This window comes from Poeciliopsis prolifica, unplaced genomic scaffold (assembly GCF_027474105.1).
Source record: "Poeciliopsis prolifica strain line A6 unplaced genomic scaffold, Auburn_PproV2 SCAFFOLD252, whole genome shotgun sequence".
In the NCBI taxonomy this organism is placed as follows: domain Eukaryota; kingdom Metazoa; phylum Chordata; class Actinopteri; order Cyprinodontiformes; family Poeciliidae; genus Poeciliopsis; species Poeciliopsis prolifica.
The window spans coordinates 49,214-72,828 of record NW_026562627.1 but is presented as its reverse complement, the minus strand read 5'-3'; the positions used below and the strand labels follow the sequence as shown (position 1 = coordinate 72,828).

The window sequence follows — 23,615 nt, the reverse complement described above, 5'->3', positions numbered from 1 at the left end:
CAACTGGTTTATGTTTGAAACCTCCCGACAGTCTGCATTGTTGGAATTTTTTGTTTCACTACTTTCTCTGTTGTTTGTTCAATAAAGCTATCAATAAATGTCAATACATTTTTGGAACTTTGTGTGCAGTTTAATGAAGCTAATTACGCTTAATGTTACTGGTGTCCTTTAGAAGTGTATTGCAAATGTTTTTCAGGAGCAGTATTAGTCACCTTAAAAAGAAGTAACTAATACTTTTCATTGTCACTTTTATTGTGATCACAATAAGTATTGTGATTTTTAACTCCATATCGCCAGCATATGTATTATTTCACTGTTGAACAGAAGAGGGTGAGAGTTAGATGAGTAGTAAAGAGACGTCAAAGCAAAGTGAGTTCAGAGGTCAGCTTGTTGGTGAGGTGAACTTGTGACCTCTGTTTGACCCAGGTCAGCAGCTACAGTATAAACTGTTCCTCTGTTCAGTGGTCCATGACGTCAGCTTTTCCTGCTTCATCTGAACGGTTCAGATTTACCACAATTCTGTCCTTCAGTGTGGCTGTTTGTGGTTGTAGTGATTGTTGATGCTTTTCACGTCGGTGGCAAGCTGTACAGTCTGAATATGACTATGGTAGAGAGAGAATGGCTCTCCTGGGAGCCGGATTGGGAAACAGTCTGTGCCATCTCTCAAGCTCTCTTAAATCAACTTAAACCACCTGTGTGGATAAAAATCTAGCGGCTCTGAACACACGATGCTGATGGATGACTGCGGCCCTGAAGTGTCAGCAGACGCTCAGCTGCAGCTCTGTCGGATTACGGTAGGAAGTGATCCTTATTTGAGGTTTCTCAGAATGTGCAAACTCTGTCAAGCCCATTTCCAGATCCTGCTGGTATTTTTCTTCCAGGTGAAGTCATCAGAGGTCTGCGCTCAGAGGAGCCAAACGCATTTGTTAAAACTGCCAGCATGTCATGACAGTACTTTATGAGGCAGATAATCTGTGAAGAGATCAATCTCCTTCACCTTCGTCCTGAGCTGCTACTGTTGTCTGAAGAAATGCACAGATCCCGACCAAAAACAGCCAATCAGAGCCAAGAGGAGGGACTTTGCGCCGTCAATCAATCTCACTTTCTCGCAGCTAAATATGCTAATGGAGGAGAAACATTTAAAGTTACAGGAAAGCCATTGATCCGCTGTCATCGGTGGCTATGCTAACTGGCCTTAGTGTCCATGACAGGCTGTGCAATGGGGGATGAGCAGCGCCACACAGAGAGGTGGTCTCCACCAGCACTAATACCCTTCTCTGATTGGTTGATTCTAGTTAGCACTGGGAGAAGGCAGAGGAGCTCGATGTCCTTCACAGACTTTCTGTCTGACTTTCATTTTTGACTGGGAGCCATGTTTCATGACGTACTGTCACAACACAGTGACAATAAATACGTGAAACAAATTTTCATTAAAAGTTACATTAAAGTCTGGAGGAAAACCATTTTATGATTAAAATCAGGATGATGAGGGTAGAAAAACTTTGGGATCGCATTGGGGAATCAGCGATCGTTAGCCTGCAGGAATTGATGTGAAAACACAATATTGACAATCAATCACTGTTTTTCTACTTCAGAATAAGAACTGGGGGAGCAAGCAAAAAACTTGAAAGAATTCTAAAAATCTTTATATTCATGTGAAATTCTGTCATGGATTTTTTTTTTTGGACGCCAGTTGTTAGAAACAAAATGGCCGCTGCACCAGATGGGTTCTGTCCATTCTACCCCCTGCCCCGACCCTCAGGAGACTTTGGGCTCTTTGTTCATGCCGTCTGGGAATATTCAGCGATTCAAGATTTATGGACCAGAGCAATATGCTATATTTCTAAAATGGCAGGAGCTACTTCTTCACTGGAACTCTGTGTACATTTGATAAACGATGACTCAGTAGAAATTGATGGAAAGGGTTGGAAGAACCTGGCTATCTGAACCAACTGCAATGAAGGAAACCACGGATGGAGACGGAGCCTACACACAGCACCGCCTTCCCTTGTCGGACCAGAGTCTATGTATGTGGACGTTGCCTATCTGGAGCTATCTTCAGCAAGAATTCACGGTGAAACCCCAAATACTGTGGAAACCTGGACAGATTTAACATTTAAATTAAAGCTCAAAAAAGTTGATTTTACATAACACTGATCCTTTGATGAGGCAACAGCTTGAAGCCCTTTTTCAAGGTTTTCGATATTTAATGATGTGCAGGTTTCAATGCAAAATGTTTATTGTTGAGCAGGTTAATCAAACGAATAAACGAAACCATCATAAACATCTTGGACTTTTGATTTAGTGAATTTTGAGTAGTTTAAATTAGTTCGTTTTGGTCTCCAGGGTAAAAAAGTTTGAAAGCCACCTTCAACATTTCTTCATGCAATAACTATAGAACAGATTCAATATGATTTGTCTTTTTCTACTTTGTGTTGGAATCAGAAACGCCCCAAGTAAGATGCGTCGACATTTGTGGTTGCAACCGGTCAGCAAGCATCAAGACTCCCTATTTGACAGCAGAGTTCCTTGCTTGTTGCATCTTGAGTTTCTGTCTTTGTCATTTCCATTCCGACGAGCTCTCATTTTATGAATCCCTGTTATGTTGCCTCTCTTCTGCAGCTGCCTCCTCTTGTCGTCATGAGGTCGCTGGCCCTGGCCTCGGCCTTCTTCTGCCTGCTGTGCTGCGGCGCAGAGCGTCCAGAGAGACGCCGTGCTAAACTGGTCACGATCAAACGACGAAACGACACAACCATCCAGAACATCATACCGGGTGAGAGACTCGGTGTCAACGAGACAACTGGCACTGCAAATAAATAAATAAAAGCAAACTTCATAAGATTTTGTAGTTTTGCAGTGTGTGTCTCTCCTCTGGTCATCTTTGGACCAAAATCTGACCTCAGCCCTCTTCCTGGTTTGCAGAGAATCCATGTAAAGCCACGCCACTGGATTTCGTCTTTGTCATCGACAGCTCCAGGAGCATCCGACCCGAAGACTACGAGAAGGTCAAGACCTTCATCATCAACCTGCTGCAATTCCTCGACGTTGGCCCCAATGCCACCCGAGTGGGGTTGCTGCAGTACGGCAGCGTGGTCCAGCCTGAGTTCTCTCTCAACACCTACACCGCCAAAGCCCAGGTGGAAGAGGCTGTGAGAAACATGCAGCATCTGGCCACCGGCACCATGACCGGCTTGGCCATCCAGCACACTATGGAGGTAGAGCTCACCGAGGAGCAGGGGGCCCGACCGAAGAGCCTGCAAATCCCACGGATCGCCATGATCGTGACGGACGGGAGACCTCAGGACACGGTGGAGGAGATCGCGGCTGAAGCGAGGGAGGCCGGCATCCAGATTTTTGCTATTGGAGTGGGGCGGGTGGAGATGAACACGCTGAAGGCCATAGGAAGCGAGCCTCACTCTGAGCACGTCCACCTGGTGGCCAATTTTAGTCAGATAGAAACCCTGATCTCAGTGTTCAAGTCCAAACTGTGTGGAGGTGAGCAATCCCTGACCTTGGTTTTAGTTGCTGTTATTCATTGCAGAGCGCTGTAGCGTTTACATGTATGTGTTCAATAGGATCAGACATGTGCAAAGTGGTGGAGCATCAGTGCCAGCACATCTGTGTGAGCAGTCCCGCCTCCTACAGGTGCAGGTGCAGAAAAGGCTTCTCTCTCAACCCGGATGGGAAGACGTGTAAAGGTGAGTTTCTGACTGGTAAACACTTCCAGTGCGGCGGTTCTGAAGCGGTTAGCGACCTGCCGCCATGTTGTCTCTGCAGCTGAGGATACGTGCGCTGCGGTGGACCACGGCTGTGATCACATCTGTGTCAACCTGGCTGATGGCTACGAGTGTCACTGTCGTCCAGGATATGAGCTCACCATTGACCTGAAGACATGCAACAGTAAGAAGTCTCACTTTGACACAATCCTGCTTATTCCTGCTTATTATTTTACTTCAAAGGGACAGTACTGTATGTTTTCTAGCCATGTACAATCATTTTCTAGCAGAGTCGGTAACCTATGTTACCTTCACTTGTTATAAAATTATGGTTTGAAAGAAATTTAACATCGTAATTTAAAGCCTTATAGTTTGGCCTCTGCCTCTTTAAAAACTCCTGCTCTTTCTGAAACTCCACCTCCAGGAATTCATCCTGGAGGTGGAGGTCTGATGTTAATAGACATCTATCCGATGTCTATTAACATCAGAGAGAGTTAATAGACATGTCTGGTCTATTAACTGTCTTGCGACGTTTTTACCATTGTTGCACTGAGAAGTAGCTCATATATTCTGCTCAGCAGATGAGCAGTTCCACCAGGTGTTTGCTCATTTCTGCTGGCTAGTCTGAAGGAACTGAGTGGGGCAATAAGTTGGAAGCTTGTAAGATGCAGCTCTGAGGAGGAGCTTGGCCTTGAAGACGGGGCTGGGTCCACCCCGGCGTTATGCACAGCCAAAGGGTTGCCATGAGAGATTTAAGAATTTCTCAAACATGCATGAAAAAAATCAAGGCAGAACTCCAGATGTCTTTGACATAAAATAACAATTCAACAGAAAAGTTGAACTGAAAACTTTGCATAACTTGTAGATTTTTTCTTGTCGGGAAAAAATCCCCATTGGAAACCATGAATCATTTTCCTTCTACTTCGCAATTATGATCATCTTTGTGTTGACTCATCACAATCATTTCTCATTAAGCGTGTTGACGTTTGTGTTCGCATTGTAACAAGTTCAAGGCACACCAACACTTTTCAAGGGTCGTAGTGTGATGGAAATCTTACTGTTTTCGCCTTCAAGGCAACGAGCGCAAAATATGACAAAGTTTTAATTATGACCACAAATGATCTGAATAAATAAGGCCGTGCAACGCATGTGGCGGACGAGGCAAAAACAGTTATGCTGAGTGGTTACTATGAAAGCATCTTTTGGAAATAAATGATCTTTGTGGCCTGCCGGCTAAAACCACAGCCAGCAGCTCTGCTACTGCTGATGTCTTGTCCACCCACTGCTGGGAAAGCTTCCCTCTGCTCTCTTTGTTGAAGGCTAACACACATACATGCACGCACGCACGCACGCGCGCACACACACACACACACACACACACACACACACACACACACACACACAAAAAGAAAGAAAAAGCAGAGGGGGATTTCCTGAAGGATGTGTGTTATTGCAATCATCAGAAACGTAGACTTACATCCAGACTGAATCCAAACACATCTACCTGACTGATCTCGAATTCACTGCAGTGTCCCCGAAGGGAAGACTGAACGTTACGCCATTTTATTTATTTTTTTAAATCTGTTTCATTCGTAGATTTTGTGTTAGTCCTGTTGTAAGTGCAGCTGGCGGTGTGGTTATGACATTAATAATGTCTCCTCTCTCCCTCCTCAGGAATAGATTACTGTGACCTGGGAAACCACGGCTGTGAGCACAACTGTGTCACCTTACCGGGATCCTACGTGTGCAGCTGTAAGAAAGGCTTCGTCCTGAACGCAGACGGAAAGACTTGCAGCCGTACGAGAATTTTCCCTCATTTCTGGAACGAGATCAAGAGACCAAATCGACTCTGAAGCCATTCGTGAACTCCTGCTTTCAATAAATAGCGGTGTATTGGGGAGAATTTAATGTTTAAAGCGATTTTTTTTGTCATTGTTGTCGTCTTTCTTCTCAGAGATTGATCACTGCGGTGCTGGAAGCCACGGGTGTGAACAGGAGTTTATGAACACAGAAACCTCCTGCGTGTGTAAATGCACAAGCGGCTACACACTCAGGTCAGACGGGAAAACCTGCCAAAGTAAGGCTCTCGCTACTCTGTTTGGTAAAAATGTTCGCAAAACAAGTGTAGTGATATGTATAAAATAAAGTCAGAAATTCACCTACGTTATAATAGATTTGTTTTATTTCTTAGTGTTTAGCATTAAATTATATTTTGTTCCAGTTTTAGATCAGTTAGGATTATCAAACTTTTCCTATTTGCTACATGTGAAGATATTTGGAGGGAGAATTTATTAGGATGCACTAATAAATAACTTCTTCTGTGAAAGGCAGAAAAACACCTGCACAAGTAGACCAAATGACTCGGCTGTCTCCAACGTTTACAGATTCTTTTCTTTTCGCCCCAAAACAAAAAAACACAACAGAACTCAAAAAGTATCAAACACATGATAACCTGACGGATGTTGAGAATGGGCTGCAGCGTTGAAACTCTCCAAAACTGACACACACTTTGTCTCTCACACACAGAGGTGGATCCCTGCGCTGACGGCAGCCATGGCTGCGAACAGGAGTTTGTGAGCGCCGGAGACTCGTGTGTGTGTCGATGCAGGAAAGGCTTCACACTCGGACCGGATGGGAAAACTTGTAAAAGTAAATACAATTTTATGTCTAATTGTCCACAACTTGCATTTTGGGTTTCTAAATACAACATAATAAAACTCATTTAATGGTATTTTGGTGATAGAGTTACGGGATTGGCGGAAAGTCCTGTTGTCACTTTATTAACACTAAAGTGAGGTTTTTGGAAATCCAAATTCTGTGCATTAATCATGAGTTTACTTTCTTCATAGAAAGAGATGAAAATCATTTAATAAAGCAAAATCAGAAATCTGAACATTCATTCTCCAAACCACTTGATTCATGCAATCGAATCAATTAATTTACAGTTAACCTGTTAAAATGTGTAATTTTTTTGATCAGGTTCAAATTTTGAAAAGCTGATTCTGAATAATAAACTCTTCACATTATGAAAGGGTTGAGAGGGATAAATATGAATATATATATATTTTTCAAAATCAACATATTAAGGCAAAGTGATGCTCCCTATGCATCATGTAAAAGTTTTATCAAAACATTCACCTCACAATACATTCAGAACAAACAGATGATTACCACCAAAACTTCAGGTAGCTGAGATGACGCCTGTTTGCGTGATGGCTTTTTTTTCCAAAGTTTTTTTCATTTCTCAAAAACAGGTTCGCAGAACTCACATGGTTCTGATATTTGGCTTTTTCCATGTTATACTTCTTCATTTATCCAAAAATAAATTGCACAAGAAAACTCTAGGACGTCGTCATTCAAAAATGTTTGCTGTTGCTCTTTGCCCATTAGCCAACAAATCTTGAGAAGGGATATTGCTGATGAAGAGAAGAAACTTTTCAGAACTGCTGACCAACCCACACACACACACACACACACACACACACACACACACACACACACACACACACACACACACACCCACACACACCACGCACTCTCTCTCTCTGTGTTTCTCACACACAGAAGTGGATCCCTGTGCTGACGGCAGCCATGGCTGTGAACAGGAGTTTGTGAGCGCCGGAGAGTCGTGTGTGTGTCGATGCAGGAAAGGCTTCACACTCGGACCGGATGGAAAAACTTGCAAAAGTAAGTAGATTGCAGCATATTGCGGTTGAAGAAAATGTGAATTTTTTTTAGAAGGGATTTGAGAAGGGCGTGACGTTTCGGTAGCGCCTTACTAAAGTCTCCAACCATTTGTCGCCTCATGACTGCAAACGTGAGTTTGATTGAAATTTCAAGATCTAGAAACAAAGAGGAATTATGGAGTGAAGGGGAAAATCTTGTTTTTGAAATCTTTTGAAAAATAAAAATGAGAAAAATGTCTGCATTTATATTCATTAACTCTGAATCAATACATTTATTAGGTTTTTCACACTTTCCCCACAAAGCTTGTGGCAGCAAACTCTAAATGAGATCTTTTTAATCATTATGTTTTAAATGTCTGTGCTTTTTCCTTTGTCTTTTTTTTTAAATTCACCAATTAGTGCATTTAAGACAAACATCACACTCTAATAAACAGAGGAACTAATCAACAAAATATCAAATAACCAATTAGACAAGAGAACAATGAACAACAAAAATAAAATAAAACAAACAGAAAAAAATACATTTTGGGAAGAAGTGAGAGAGAGAAGGGAAAAACCATCAACAAAAAAGAACTAATTACTGAATGTCACGTTTTATAATACTTTTGGTAGTTTCTCCTGTTTCCTCTTTCCTTCCCTGGTCTTTGTTTTCTTAAGAGCACTTTACATCTATATGCGAGTTTGTGAAGATTTTTGAAAGAAAAAATGAGAAAAAGTTTCCAGGGTGTTTATATATATTTTTTAAAACAGTTATAATTTCCAGCTACTTGAAAAATCAGCACCCAGCGTTGCATTGTTGCATTTAATAGGCCTTCATGTCACAGAATCTTTGCTATTACAGTCCACTTTCAGTCTTATATTCAAACATTTTGATTCTTTTTAAAATGATTGAATGTTTTCCTATTTTTGATGGTAAAACATATATGTCTGCATACGTCTCCTCCAGAAAGAGAGCAGTGCCTTTGCGGGAATCACGGCTGTGAGCAGAAGTTCATGAATACAGAAAATTCATGTGTGTGTAAATGCATAGAAGGATACACATCAAGATAAGATGGGAAGACATGTCAGAGCGCGTAACAATAAATTCAATTGATTGATTCCTTAATTATTGTCTACATGCAAGTGATGAGAGAAGACCTAAAAAACCACAGGAATGAATTCATTTTTGAAACAAAATTGCTGATATTACTATTTTTCTAAATGTCAAAGAATATAGTAAAAGTGGGGGGGGAAAAAGTGCGTACAAAACCATTAAAGAAGCATATTAATTCAAATGCACAGAGGGTATTTGAACCCAGGATCTCCTGTTAATGAGACAGGCGCTTTCACCAGCTAAGCCACAGCACCTTGGAACAGCCGATATAATGCTTTCTCTAAATGTCAGGACATATTGTGAACCTGAATTCAGATATCAAACAATTTGAACAAAAATGTAAATAGATTTAAAAGCCACATTTTCCAAATGCACTGCTGGGATTTGAACCCACGATCTCCTCTTTAATAGACAAGCGTTTTCACAAACTATCCCACAGCACCTTGATTTATGGATGTGACAGTTTCTCTAAATATGGGCACAGATTTTGAATCTGAATTCAAATATCAAGAAATACAAAAAAAGTGCATCAATTATGAATGTAATTTTTACAAAAGCAATGCTGGGACTTGAACCCAGCAGTGCTTGTTTACTAAACAGACAATGTCTGTTAAACGGTGCCTATTTACTCGAAAGGCACTTTGACGAACTAAGCCAAACACCTTGGAACTGCTGAAATAATGTGTTCACTTAATGTCAGGGCATTTTTTGAAACTGAATTCAAATATAAGCCAATTTACACAACAAAAATGCATCAATTCTAAAAACAATTACTCTAAGGCGCATCTAAATTTGAACCCAAGTTCTCCAGTTTAATAGACAGGCTCTTTGACAAAATAGGCCACAGTACCTTGCAGTTGTTGATCCAACATTTTCTCTAAATGCCAGGACATATTGTAAAGAGAAGGTAGCACAAAAAACTAAATTACCTCAGTCAAAAAGCCATTTTATTCAAAGGTGCTGCTGCAATTTCAACACAGGATCTCCTGCTTACTAGACAGGTATGTTGATCAACTAAGCCACAGCACCTTGATTTATGGATGTGACAGTTTCTCTAAATATGGGCACAGATTTTGAATCTGAATTCAAATATCAAGAAATACAAAAAAGTGCATCAATTATGAATGTAATTTTTACAAAAGCAATGCTGGGACTTGAACCCAGCAGTGCTTGTTTACTAAACAGACAATGTCTGTTAAACGGTGCCTATTTACTCGAAAGGCACTTTGACGAACTAAGCCAAAACACCTTGGAACTGCTGAAATAATGTGTTCACTTAATGTCAGGGCATTTTTTGAAACTGAATTCAAATATAAGCCAATTTACACAACAAAAATGCATCAATTCTAAAAACAATTACTCTAAGGCGCATCTAAATTTGAACCCAAGTTCTCCAGTTTAATAGACAGGCTCTTTGACAAAATAGGCCACAGTACCTTGCAGTTGTTGATCCAACATTTTCTCTAAATGCCAGGACATATTGTAAAGAGAAGGTAGCACAAAAAACTAAATTACCTCAGTCAAAAAGCCATTTTATTCAAAGGTGCTGCTGCAATTTCAACACAGGATCTCCTGCTTACTAGACAGGTATGTTGATCAACTAAGCCACAGCACCTTGCATTTGCTGTGTCATTACCTTTTCTCGACGCCTTGACATATATTGAAAATGAATTCAAATATGAAAGAAAATAAGAAAAAAACTATGTCAATTATAAATCTAATCATTTGGCAGTACTGCTGGGATTTGAACCCTGGATATGCTGTTAACTAGACAGGCACTTTGACCAACTAAGCCACAGCACCTTGTAGTTGCTGAATTATTGTCTTTTCTATATGTAAAGACAATTTGAAAATGAATTCAAATATGAGATAATTTAATCAAAAAACAACACCAACTACAAAGCTGATCATTTGTAGGTACTACTGGGATTTGAACCCAGGATCTCCTGTGTACTAGACAGGTACTTTGACCAACTAAGCCACAGCACCTTGTAGTTGTAATGATAACACTTTCACTAAATGCCAGGACATAATATGAAAACTGCATCAAGTAGTTGGAAAAATCAAAGTGCATGAGTTGAAAACCATCCACAGGTACTGCTGGGATTTGAACCCAGGACCTCCTGTTTATGAGACAGGCACTTTGACCAACTAAGCCGCAGCACCTAGCAGTTGCTGAATTATTGTCTTTTCTTGATGCAAAGACATACTCTGAAAATGAATTCAAACATGAAATAATTTAATCAAAAAAACAATACCAATTAAAGCCGCAAGCGGCGTCGTGCGGCCCGCGCAGCCAAGCGCCGCTCCGGCCTATTGGCCACCGCGGGGTACTACCAACCGTTGCCCGATGCCAGCCACCACAGAAGCTCTCACGCAGTTTTCAGCACCTCCACCCGCACCACGGAAGCTGTTGCACAGTTTCCATCAATGCTGCCCACGTTCCAACACAGAAGTTGTTGCGCAGTTTCCGCGCCCGTCCACCAGGCGGTACGCATCGATGCGTTCGGCGGCGCTCCTTGACGACGCACGAAAAATGTGGAGCAGATTTGTGGATTTAGCGAGGAGATATAGCTGGTTTATTAATAGATGAGATATCTGAGAAAATATTCAATATATTAAAGCAGTAGTCCCCACCCTGGACCCCAGGGCCCACCGTCCTGCATATTTTAGGCGTTTCCCTGCTGCTGCACACCTGGGTTAAATGAACAGGTGATTAACCAGCTACTGCAACAATTTCAGGAATGCAAAGAAGGAAATGCAGTCATCTGAATTAGTTGTGTTGGAGTCCAGACTCATCAAAAACATGCAGGACAGTGGTTCCTGAGGACCAGGGTTGGTCCACTGTATTAAAGAATATTTACCGAACTCTGATCCAGAACCACACTGCATTCTGGGAAATGTAGGCTGAGAAGCAGCTTCAACCGCTCAACCCACAGGCATAATAGAAGAATAGGCTCCGCATTGACTGCTTGGAGGCAGGAAACACGGTGGCCATCTTGGAGAGGTCGTCAATCCTACTTGGCTAAACCAGACGATGCCTCAGCACTGCTGCACATTTTTGTTCAAAATGACGTACTATTCATGTGAAGGCTCGGGACATGACTTTTCAGTACTAGGACAATGTTGTTAATATTTTGCATTAATATATAGGGCTTGGTGTAATACTGGAGTTCAGCTCCCGCTACGTATGCTAACAAATTTATTTAGAAAACCTTCAGACCAAAAATGGAAGATCTGGGAGGTATCTTGCTCCAGCGAGAGGCGGAGTTCACCCTGGACAGGTCGCCAGCAACACAGAGACAGACAGGTGAAAAACAACCGTGTATGCACAGATTCACACCTAAGGATGGGTTTAGAGAAATCAATTAACCTAACAATCATGCTTTTGGACTTTGGGAGGAAGCCGGAGTACCCGGAGAGAACCCACACAAGCATGGGGAGAACATGCAATATTCGTGCAAAAAGACTCGGCACAAAGACCTGGAGGTCAGCCGGAGACCAACGGGGCTCCATACGAAGCCCCGGAGGTCAGCCGGAGAGTGTCCGATGACCTGGCGACAAATGGGATTAGAGAAATCAATTAACCTAACAATCATGCTTTTGGACTTTGGGAGGAAGCCGGAGTACCCGGAGAGAACCCACACATGCAATATTCGTGCAAAAAGACTCAGAACAAAGACCTGGAGGTCAGCCGGAGAGTGTCTGATGACCTGGCGACAAATGGGATTAGAGTCTGATGGTCTGGGAACTCAAGGCCTCAAGTTCCCATGGCACCGCAAGTCCGCGGGTCGCAAGCTCTCCCTTCAACATCTCACGCCATCAGCCCTAAGTGTCAAGCTCCCTTGACACCGCAGTGGTTTGTTGTAAAGCTTTTCTGCCCCAAATAATCAAGTCTGAAGTTTTCAGTTGACACTTTTTAAATCACAATTCGATCCAGTATCTCAGAGTACCATTTTCGGACATTTTCTGGTGTATTGAGGATACCTCCGACCACACGTGCGATTACTGATGGCTGGTCTGAATCCGACTGGCTTTCTCTGGGGTTTCCTCTTTAGGCGGCTGCTGGTTCTGCTGTTCCACTCTGACTCTCATCTTTTTGGTCAGCTTTTCCCCTTCCAAGACACTTCCGATACTTTTCAGTTTCAGGCGGTGTTTTTATCCTTTAAGGCAGTGGTTGTCTTCTCCAGGGTCTCGTTTTTCAGCTTCAGGTCGGTGCTTATTTTCATTAAGCAGCGATTTTCTGCCTCAAGCTGGTGTTTTCCATCTCCAGCGAGCTTTTTCCCTCCTCCAAAGCAGTGATTTTCTGTCCCCGGCTGGTGATTTCCTGCTTGAGGATGCTCTTATTTGTTCCAAGGCAGTGGTTTTTCTCTCCAAGATGGTTCTTTTCTGCTTCTCAGTTGTGCTTCTCTGCTTCAGGGTGGTGTTTTCCATCTCCAGCGAGCTTTTTCCCTCCTCCAAAGCAGTGATTTTCTGCTCCCGGGCGGTGTTTTCCTGCTTGAGGAAGGTGTTAATTTGCTCCAAAGCAGTGGTTTTCCTCTCCAAGACTGCACTTTTCTGCTGCAGAGCTGCGCTTCTCACCTTCAGAGTGGTGTTTTCCTCATTCAGGGCAGTCTTTTCCTGCTTGAGGGCGTTGTTTTCCTCATTCAGGGCAGTCTTTTCCTGCTTGAGGGAGTTGTTTTCCTGCTTGAGGGCATTGTTTTCCTCATTCAGAGCAGTCTTTTTCTTCTCCAAAACGGTCGTCGTCTTTGTCAAGGTTGTGTTTTGTGTTTCCAGGGCTGTGTTTTTGTCCTCCAAGTCAGTCTTTTCCTTCTCCAAGGCAGCCTTATCAATTTGTAAGACTGCGTTTTTCTGACCCAGTGCATTATTTTTTTTCTCCAGAGTGGTCTTTTTCTTCTCCAGAGCAGTGTTCTTTTTCTCCAAGTCAGTGTTTTGTGTTTCCAGCGTAGTGTTTTTCTCCTTTAACGCGGTCTTTTGGTTCTCCAGCATAGTGTTTTTTTTCCTTTAAGGCGGTGTTTTGGTTCTCCAAGATCCTGTTTTTCTGTCGCAGTGCAAAATTTTCTTTCTGCTGCGTGTAGGTCCTCTTCTCCAAGGCGTTCTTTTCAACCTCTAACGCGTTCTTTCTTCTCTCCAAGGCGGTCTTTTCTATCTCTAAGGCTGTGTTTCTCTCCTCCACAGCGGCCTTCTCCTTCTCCAAACGAGTATTTTTCTCCTCCAAGGCGATGTTTTCGTTTTCCAAGGTGATCTTTTTCTTCTCCAGAGCAGTGATATTTTTCTTCAAAGTTTTGTTTGCGTCCAACTGTTTCTTTAATTCGTCGTCTTTCTCCCGAACCAGAGCGTCTACTTCAAGCGCAGCTTTTTTCATATTTTGAACTTGGATGTTCAGCTCCTCATTTGCTTTCAGCAGAGACATTCGCTCGATGGACATCACGCTTACTTTTTCTACAAAATCATTGAGCTGCTGCGTCTGAATCGCTATGGTCTCTTGCATTTCCTTGCCTTTGAAATCAGAAGGCTTACTTATCTTATTGCTCTCACTCATTTTTAATTCGTTCTCTCTGGACAAATCTGAAAATCGATCAGAAAATTTACTATTTGCTAGTTAGTGCGATTAGTACAATACTTGTGCTTTCTCTCCAACTGCTGCAATAGCTATGACCGTAGATTCAGAAGTGATGCATTATATCTCCACATAGGGTGCATCACTCTTTGTGACATCAAATTGCGTGATGTCACAAGTTGATGTCACTATCTCAGAAGGACAACTAGAAAACTGCTGAAGTTTGAAGAAACAAACTTTACAGCTGAAGCTGATGGCCACTGGAGACAGTTCAGCTGGTAATACATCACCAAGGCTGAAATCCGCACTTGGGAGACAGCGGCTCTTGAGGACAATGGACTGGCACGGCAGGGTGGCAGGACCAATGGTCAAATGATGCCTGAAAACAGAAAAAGGGGAAACCCAGCTGATGCCTTGGAAGCCACCATTTCTGACTGTCTTTCTGGCCAGTGTCGTCTCACTGGATAAGACAGTGAATTTGTTGCATCTGAGGCTGAGGGTTTCTGCAGAGATGAAGGTCTGTGCCGTTCTTTGCCTGACATAAACCTGCTGGTATTCAGGTATTGTTACCCAGCAACTCACTCATTCTTTGGTTACCTAGCAACAGCCCGTTGCGTCACTTGCGCAGCAGCAGTTTCTGGTTTTGACTCAACATTCAACGGTGAGCTGAATATCACAGTGTTAGCAGTGATTTTTCTGCGAGGACAAAGACAGCTGAAAGACAATCAAGATAAGTTTCTTTTGGAGTTGAATACTTGAACACAACAATAAGACGGCAAGATAATACAACATCTTCTTATCTTGTAAATAGTGTTCGCTGCAAATCTGCAGGGATGGCGGTGATTGTGATTAAAGCTGCTGCAGCTGTTAATCTTTCCTCATTAAAAGTTAAGTTTGGTTTGTATCCTTGTCTGTTTGTGCAGCACCCTGTGGCCATTTTCACTGCAAAATCAACTTGATTAAAGTGACACCATGTGCGTTTTTTTCACAGATTTTAGAGGCGCGGATAGGTTGTTTTGACCTCCGTCATGACGGAGTGGGTCAAGTTTCAAAGACAGTGACGTCGCATGCAAAGAGTCGGTGGAGAAATTAAAAATACTTAAATATGTAGCCAGTGACTGAACCTATCACTGGACACAGTGATAGGTTCAGTTCTTCCAAATCACTTAGTTGTTATAATTCAAGTAAGAGTAGAGATACTTCCTGATCAAATTACTAAAGTAGAATTAAAAAGTACAACATAGCAAAAATATTGTTTTTCAAAAATGTCAAGTAAATGTAATTGAATAAATGCAACTAGGTTATAAAACAATAACTGTCGAAAAAAGGGTGTTTAAATATTCCCCAACAGAAACTAACAAGTCGTCCTGACTGTTTTTTGTTATTCTTAGTCTGGTTGTTTTTTAATAATTTGTTTTATCAGGCTGCATGTTGACGCAGCAGCTCCAGTTTAACTCACCAGGCTGGATTTGCATTTGTGTCTGTGACACTCACAGAGCCAAATACATTCATTTATAATAAAAGAGCGAATTCTTAGTGGCTCCACTTCATAATTTAGCAACATATTATTTAACAAAGTGGTTGTTGATGACTGGAGTTCTGAGTTTCCTGCTAGTCATTTCAGATTCACTCCCAAAGGCTGCAGGTGTTTGATAAAGATGGAGAAAGTTCATATTTTAACTGATTTTCAATTTTTAAATCTTCCAAAACATCAAGGATGTTTTGTTCCTCCTTATTTTGCATTATTTTAAAGTGAAATTTGCTAAAACTAAGCTTGCATTCACACCTGCCCTGTTTATTCCACTTTCATAAAAATCTAGTTTGTAGAAAAACGGAACGAGACTTTGGAGAAAGCAAATTCTGGTTTGAATACAAACCTTGTCACTGTTTGGCTGAAGTGAACGGCTCCAAAACAAAAGCAGGAAGTGAACGACAACGCAGTGGATCCTGGGTAAATACAACCAAAACAAACATGATAATCTGGTGCTAGCAGGAGAAATGACTTGATAAAACAAATATTCTACAACCGCTAAAACCTGACGCTACTCATTTTTTGGAAATGTTTTGTGAAGCAGGAAGTTGCGTTCATGTGTCGTTGGTGTAGCGCTCCCGCAGGCGAGGAGGGGAATATGTTGGTTTGAGTCAGTGTGGTGTGAAAACAAACTAACAGCTGAAAATAAAACAAATGTAGCAATTTTGGTCGGACCAAGTCTATCAGGTGTTAACATGTAAAGACTAAAACATCCAAATAAACATTTACTTTCAGTTTTTGTGATCCTGGAGAAAGTTTTCCCAACATTTGGTTGGATTGGGAGGCAGGCAGTATGTGTTTCCAACACAGCTGTGGAAACGTGCAGGTCTGGTTCGTGGAATCACAGAAGAGAGGAGGGGAGGCAGGGCTTGTTCTGCAGGAGAGACAAGGAGTCCCACAGACTGGCGTCAGCTGTCCGCCGCTCCACAGCTGCAGCAGCGTATTCAGAGCCGGGTCTTTCTCCCTTCACACACACACACACACACACATGAACTCGCAAGAGAGAGCAAGTGTGTGTTTTATGTGTTGTTCCTGGCTGTGACTAAACTGACAGAAGCTTTCAGTGTGACGGAGAAACATCCTTCACCAGGTGTCCTCCAGTTCAGCAGCAGCTAAATCTTCTATCTTTTCCTCCACTGTCTTGCTGTTTCTCACAAATCTTTCCTGTTTTTCTGGTTCACGCCACGAGGTAGTGAAGGAAAAAACAGGAGGCTGGATGTGGAAAAGAAAATCTCTTAGATTTTCCTTAATTCAGATGCTTTCAGACGTCATCTGTAGATGCTTTTCTCCTCTTCCATCTTCTGTTGTTATTCAGACTGTCTGGCATCAGTAAGCAGATAATTAGATATTCTGTCTACGGTGTTGTTCATCACCTGAACATATGATGGTGTGTTACAGCTGTTGTCGAAAAAAAAGGAGAAGTAAGGAGTGAATTTCAGCCAAAGACCTCAGAAATTTCTAGATTCATGTCAGACATCAACAAAATCTTGAACATTTCTGAGATTAATATTCAAACCTGATTGAAAAAAATCCTCTGAAATTCTTAGGTTAATGTCAGTTTTTTTTTGTATTTTTAAATATAAAGAAAATTATAGAGAGTAAAAAAATGTGAATAAGTCCTGACAATTAGAAAAGGTGCTACATCAGTAAAAACGAGGTGCTGTGGCTTAGTTGGTTAAAGTGCCTGTCTAGTAACAGATTGTCCAGGGTTCAAATCCTAGCAGAACTTAAGAATGAGGTGGTCTTTGGACTGATGCACTTTAGTTTTTCCAACTATTTGAAGTTGTTTTCATACTATGTCCTGGCAATTAGTGAAAGTGTTATAATTACAGGTACAAGGTGCTGTGGCTTAGTTGGCCAATGTGCCTGTCTAATAAACAGGAGATCTTGGGGTTCAAATCCCACCAACACCTATGAATGAGTTGGTCTTTCGACCGATGTACGTTAGTTTTTCTAACTATTTGAAGTTCTTTTCATAATATGTCCTGGCATTTAGTCAAAGGTTTATAACTACATATTCAAGGTACTGTGGCTTAGTTGGACAAAGTGCCTGTCTAGTAAACAGGAGATCCTGGGTTCAATGCCAGCAGTACCTACAAATCATCAGCTTTGAACTTGGTATCGTTTTTTAGTTATAATTATTTCATATCGGAATTCAATTTCAGAATATGTCCTGACAATAAGAAAAGGTTATAAGTCAGTAACAATGAGGTGCTGTGGCTCAGTTGGTCAAAGTGCCTGTCTAGAAAACAGAAGGTCCAGGGTTCAAATCCAAGCAGCACCTTTGAATGAGTTGGTCTTTTAACTGATATACTTTAGTTTTTCCAACTACTTGAAGTTGTTTTCATACTGTGAAAGGCAGAAAAACACCTGCACAAGTAGACCAAATGACTCGGCTGTCTCCAACGTTTACAGATTCTTTTCTTTTCGCCCCAAAACAAAAAAACACAACAGAACTCAAAAAGTATCAAACACATGATAACCTGACGGATGTTGAGAATGGGCTGCAGCGTTGAAACTCTCCAAAACTGACACACACTTTGTCTCTCACACAGAGGTGGATCCCTGCGCTGACGGCAGCCATGGCTGCGAACAGGAGTTTGTGAGCGCCGGAGACTCGTGTGTGTGTCGATGCAGGAAAGGCTTCACACTCGGACCGGATGGGAAAACTTGTAAAAGTAAATACAATTTTATGTCTAATTGTCCACAACTTGCATTTTGGGTTTCTAAATACAACATAATAAAACTCATTTAATGGTATTTTGGTGATAGAGTTACGGGATTGGCGGAAAGTCCTGTTGTCACTTTATTAACACTAAAGTGAGGTTTTTGGAAATCCAAATTCTGTGCATTAATCATGAGTTTACTTTCTTCATAGAAAGAGATGAAAATCATTTAATAAAGCAAAATCAGAAATCTGAACATTCATTCTCCAAACCACTTGATTCATGCAATCGAATCAATTAATTTACAGTTAACCTGTTAAAATGTGTAATTTTTTTGATCAGGTTCAAATTTTGAAAAGCTGATTCTGAATAATAAACTCTTCACATTATGAAAGGGTTGAGAGGGATAAATATGAATATATATATTTTTCAAAATCAACATATTAAGGCAAAGTGATGCTCCCTATGCATCATGTAAAAGTTTTATCAAAACATTCACCTCACAATACATTCAGAACAAACAGATGATTACCACCAAAACTTCAGGTAGCTGAGATGACGCCTGTTTGCGTGATGGCTTTTTTTTCCAAAGTTTTTTTCATTTCTCATAAAAACAGGTTCGCAGAACTCACATGGTTCTGATATTTGGCTTTTTCCATGTTATACTTCTTCATTTATCCAAAAATAAATTGCCAAGAAAACTCTAGGACGTCGTCATTCAAAAATGTTTGCTGTTGCTCTTTGCCCATTAGCCAACAAATCTTGAGAAGGGATATTGCTGATGAAGAGAAGAAACTTTTCAGAACTGCTGACAACCCCACACCACACACACACACACACACACACACACACACACACACACACACACCACACACACACACACCCCCACACACACCCACGCACTCTCTCTCTCTGTGTTTCTCACACACAGAAGTGGATCCCTGTGCTGACGGCAGCCATGGCTGTGAACAGGAGTTTGTGAGCGCCGGAGAGTCGTGTGTGTGTCGATGCAGGAAAGGCTTCACACTCGGACCGGATGGAAAAACTTGCAAAAGTAAGTAGATTGCAGCATATTGCGGTTGAAGAAAATGTGAATTTTTTTTAGAAGGGATTTGAGAAGGGCGTGACGTTTCGGTAGCGCCTTACTAAAGTCTCCAACCATTTTGTCGCCTCATGACTGCAAACGTGAGTTTGATTGAAATTTCAAGATCTAGAAACAAAGAGGAATTGTGGAGTGAAGGGGAGAAAATCTTGTTTTTGAAATCTTTTGAAAAATAAAAATGAGAAAAATGTCTGCATTTATATTCATTAACTCTGAATCAATACATTTATTAGGTTTTTCACACTTTCCCCACAAAGCTTGTGGCAGCAAACTCTAAATGAGATCTTTTTAATCATTATGTTTTAAATGTCTGTGCTTTTCCTTTGTCTTTTTTTTTTTAATTCACCAATTAGTGCATTTAAGACAAACATCACACTCTAATAAACAGAGGAACTAATCAACAAAATATCAAATAACCAATTAGACAAGAGAACAATGAACAACAAAAATAAAATAAAACAAACAGAAAAAAATACATTTTGGGAAGAAGTGAGAGAGAGAAGGGAAAAACCATCAACAAAAAAGAACTAATTACTGAATGTCACGTTTTAATACTTTGGTAGTTTCTCCTGTTTCCTCTTTCCTTCCCTGGTCTTTGTTTTCTTAAGAGCACTTTACATCTATATGCGAGTTTGTGAAGATTTTTGAAAGAAAAAATGAGAAAAAGTTTCCAGGGTGTTTATATATATTTTTTAAACAGTTATAATTTCCAGCTACTTGAAAAATCAGCACCCAGCGTTGCATTGTTGCATTTAATAGGCCTTCATGTCACAGAATCTTTGCTATTACAGTCCACTTTCAGTCTTATATTCAAACATTTTGATTCTTTTTAAAATGATTGAATGTTTTCCTATTTTTGATGGTAAAACATATATGTCTGCATACGTCTCCTCCAGAAAGAGAGCAGTGCCTTTGCGGGAATCACGGCTGTGAGCAGAAGTTCATGAATACAGAAAATTCATGTGTGTGTAAATGCATAGAAGGATACACATCAAGATAAGATGGGAAGACATGTCAGAGCGCGTAACAATAAATTCAATTGATTGATTCCTTAATTATTGTCTACATGCAAGTGATGAGAGAAGACCTAAAAACCACAGGAATGAATTCATTTTTGAAACAAAATTGCTGATATTACTATTCTTCTAAATGTCAAAGAATATAGTAAAAGTGGGGGGGGGAAAAAGTCCGTACAAAACCATTAAAGAAGCATTAATTCAAATGCACAGAGGGTATTTGAACCCAGGATCTCCTGTTAATGAGACAGGCGCTTTCACCAGCTAAGCCACAGCACCTTGGAACAGCCGATATAATGCTTTCTCTAAATGTCAGGACATATTGTGAACCTGAATTCAGATATCAAACAATTTGAACAAAAATGTAAATAGATTTAAAAGCCACATTTTCCAAATGCACTGCTGGGATTTGAACCCAAGATCTCCTCTTTAATAGAAGCGTTTTCACAAACTATCCCACAGCACCTTGATTTATGGATGTGACAGTTTCTCTAAATATGGGCACAGATTTTGAATCTGAATTCAAATATCAAGAAATACAAAAAAAGTGCATCAATTATGAATGTAATTTTTACAAAAGCAATGCTGGGACTTGAACCCAGCAGTGCTTGTTTACTAAACAGACAATGTCTGTTAAACGGTGCCTATTTACTCGAAAGGCACTTTGACGAACTAAGCCAAACACCTTGGAACTGCTGAAATAATGTGTTCACTTAATGTCAGGGCATTTTTTGAAACTGAATTCAAATATAAGCCAATTTACACAACAAAAATGCATCAATTCTAAAAACAATTACTCTAAGGCGCATCTAAATTTGAACCCAAGTTCTCCAGTTTAATAGACAGGCTCTTTGACAAAATAGGCCACAGTACCTTGCAGTTGTTGATCCAACATTTTCTCTAAATGCCAGGACATATTGTAAAGAGAAGGTAGCACAAAAACTAAATTACCTCAGTCAAAAAGCCATTTTATTCAAAGGTGCTGCTGCAATTTCAACACAGGATCTCCTGCTTACTAGAAGGTATGTTGATCAACTAAGCCACAGCACCTTGATTTATGGATGTGACAGTTTCTCTAAATATGGGCACAGATTTTGAATCTGAATTCAAATATCAAGAAATACAAAAAAAGTGCATCAATTATGAATGTAATTTTTACAAAAGCAATGCTGGGACTTGAACCCAGCAGTGCTTGTTTACTAAACAGACAATGTCTGTTAAACGGTGCCTATTTACTCGAAAGGCACTTTGACGAACTAAGCCAAACACCTTGGAACTGCTGAAATAATGTGTTCACTTAATGTCAGGGCATTTTTTGAAACTGAATTCAAATATAAGCCAATTTACACAACAAAAATGCATCAATTCTAAAAACAATTACTCTAAGGCGCATCTAAATTTGAACCCAAGTTCTCCAGTTTAATAGACAGGCTCTTTGACAAAATAGGCCACAGTACCTTGCAGTTGTTGATCCAACATTTTCTCTAAATGCCAGGACATATTGTAAAGAGAAGGTAGCACAAAAACTAAATTACCTCAGTCAAAAAGCCATTTTATTCAAAGGTGCTGCTGCAATTTCAACACAGGATCTCCTGCTTACTAGACAGGTATGTTGATCAACTAAGCCACAGCACCTTGCATTTGCTGTGTCATTACCTTTTCTCGACGCCTTGACATATATTGAAAATGAATTCAAATATGAAAGAAAATAAGAAAAACTATGTCAATTATAAATCTAATCATTTGGCGGTACTGCTGGGATTTGAACCCTGGATATGCTGTTAACTAGACAGGCACTTTGACCAACTAAGCCACAGCACCTTGTAGTTGCTGAATTATTGTCTTTTCTATATGTAAAGACAATTTGAAAATGAATTCAAATATGAGATAATTTAATCAAAAAACAACACCAACTACAAAGCTGATCATTTGTAGGTACTACTGGGATTTGAACCCAGGATCTCCTGTGTACTAGACAGGTACTTTGACCAACTAAGCCACAGCACCTTGTAGTTGTAATGATAACACTTTCACTAATGCCAGGACATAATATGAAAACTGCATCAAGTAGTTGGAAAAATCAAAGTGCATGAGTTGAAAACCATCCACAGGTACTGCTGGGATTTGAACCCAGGACCTCCTGTTTATGAGACAGGCACTTTGACCAACTAAGCCGCAGCACCTAGCAGTTGCTGAATTATTGTCTTTTCTTGATGCAAAGACATACTCTGAAAATGAATTCAAACATGAAATAATTTAATCAAAAAAACAATACCAATTAAAGCCGCAAGCGGCGTCGTGCGGCCCGCGCAGCCAAGCGCCGCTCCGGCCTATTGGCCACCGCGGGTACTACCAACCGTTGCCCGATGCCAGCCACCACAGAAGCTCTCACGCAGTTTTCAGCACCTCCACCCGCACCACGGAAGCTGTTGCACAGTTTCCATCAATGCTGCCCACGTTCCAACACAGAAGTTGTTGCGCAGTTTCCGCGCCCGTCCACCAGGCGGTACGCATCGATGCGTTCGGCGGCGCTCCTTGACGGCGCACGAAAAATGTGGAGCAGATTCGTGGATTTAGCGAGGAGATATAGCTGGTTTATTAATAGATGAGATATCTGAGAAAATATTCAATATATTAAAGCAGTAGTCCCCCACCCTGGACCCCAGGGCCCACCGTCCTGCATATTTTAGGCGTTTCCCTGCTGCTGCACACCTGGGTTAAATGAACAGGTGATTAACCAGCTACTGCAACAATTTCAGGAATGCAAAGAAGGAAATGCAGTCATCTGAATTAGTTGTGTTGGAGTCCAGACTCATCAAAAACATGCAGGACAGTGGTTCCTGAGGACCAGGGTTGGTCCACTGTATTAAAGAATATTTACCGAACTCTGATCCAGAACCACACTGCATTCTGGGAAATGTAGGCTGAGAAGCAGCTTCAACCGCTCAACCCACAGGCATAATAGAAGAATAGGCTCCGCATTGACTGCTTGGAGGCAGGAAACACGATGGCCATCTTGGAGAGGTCGTCAATCCTACTTGGCTAAACCAGACGATGCCTCAGCACTGCTGCACATTTTTGTTCAAAATGACGTACTATTCATGTGAAGGCTCGGGACATGACTTTTCAGTACTAGGACAATGTTGTTAATATTTTGCATTAATATATAGGGCTTGGTGTAATACTGGAGTTCAGCTCCCGCTACGTATGCTAACAAATTTATTTAGAAAACCTTCAGACCAAAA

At 41.0% G+C, this 23,615-nt stretch overlaps 1 protein-coding gene and 4 non-coding genes across 5 annotated transcripts in view; 1 reads left to right on the top strand and 4 right to left on the bottom strand.

Moving 5' to 3' along the window:
- LOC129357387 (matrilin-2-like) overlaps positions 1 to 23,615 on the top strand; it is a gene marked incomplete at its 3' end in the record, with an annotated part of 73,324 nt that overhangs the window by 711 nt on the left and 48,998 nt on the right. The window contains exons 2-11 of the mRNA XM_055026679.1: positions 2,623 to 2,773; positions 2,923 to 3,495; positions 3,576 to 3,698; positions 3,778 to 3,900; positions 5,391 to 5,513; positions 5,671 to 5,793; positions 6,243 to 6,365; positions 7,281 to 7,403; positions 18,142 to 18,264; positions 19,184 to 19,306. Of these exons, the coding sequence (XP_054882654.1) occupies positions 2,641 to 2,773; positions 2,923 to 3,495; positions 3,576 to 3,698; positions 3,778 to 3,900; positions 5,391 to 5,513; positions 5,671 to 5,793; positions 6,243 to 6,365; positions 7,281 to 7,403; positions 18,142 to 18,264; positions 19,184 to 19,306 (1,690 nt within the window). The remainder of the gene's footprint in view (positions 1 to 2,622; positions 2,774 to 2,922; positions 3,496 to 3,575; positions 3,699 to 3,777; positions 3,901 to 5,390; positions 5,514 to 5,670; positions 5,794 to 6,242; positions 6,366 to 7,280; positions 7,404 to 18,141; positions 18,265 to 19,183; positions 19,307 to 23,615) is intronic.
- On the bottom strand, positions 10,411 to 10,484 carry trnat-agu (transfer RNA threonine (anticodon AGU)). Its single transcript has one exon. It is a non-coding gene; the product is annotated as a tRNA-Thr (tRNA).
- On the bottom strand, positions 10,588 to 10,661 carry trnam-cau (transfer RNA methionine (anticodon CAU)). Its single transcript has one exon. It is a non-coding gene; the product is annotated as a tRNA-Met (tRNA).
- trnat-agu (transfer RNA threonine (anticodon AGU)) lies at positions 22,304 to 22,377 on the bottom strand. Its single transcript has one exon. It is a non-coding gene; the product is annotated as a tRNA-Thr (tRNA).
- Positions 22,480 to 22,553, bottom strand: trnam-cau (transfer RNA methionine (anticodon CAU)). The gene has a single exon. It is a non-coding gene; the product is annotated as a tRNA-Met (tRNA).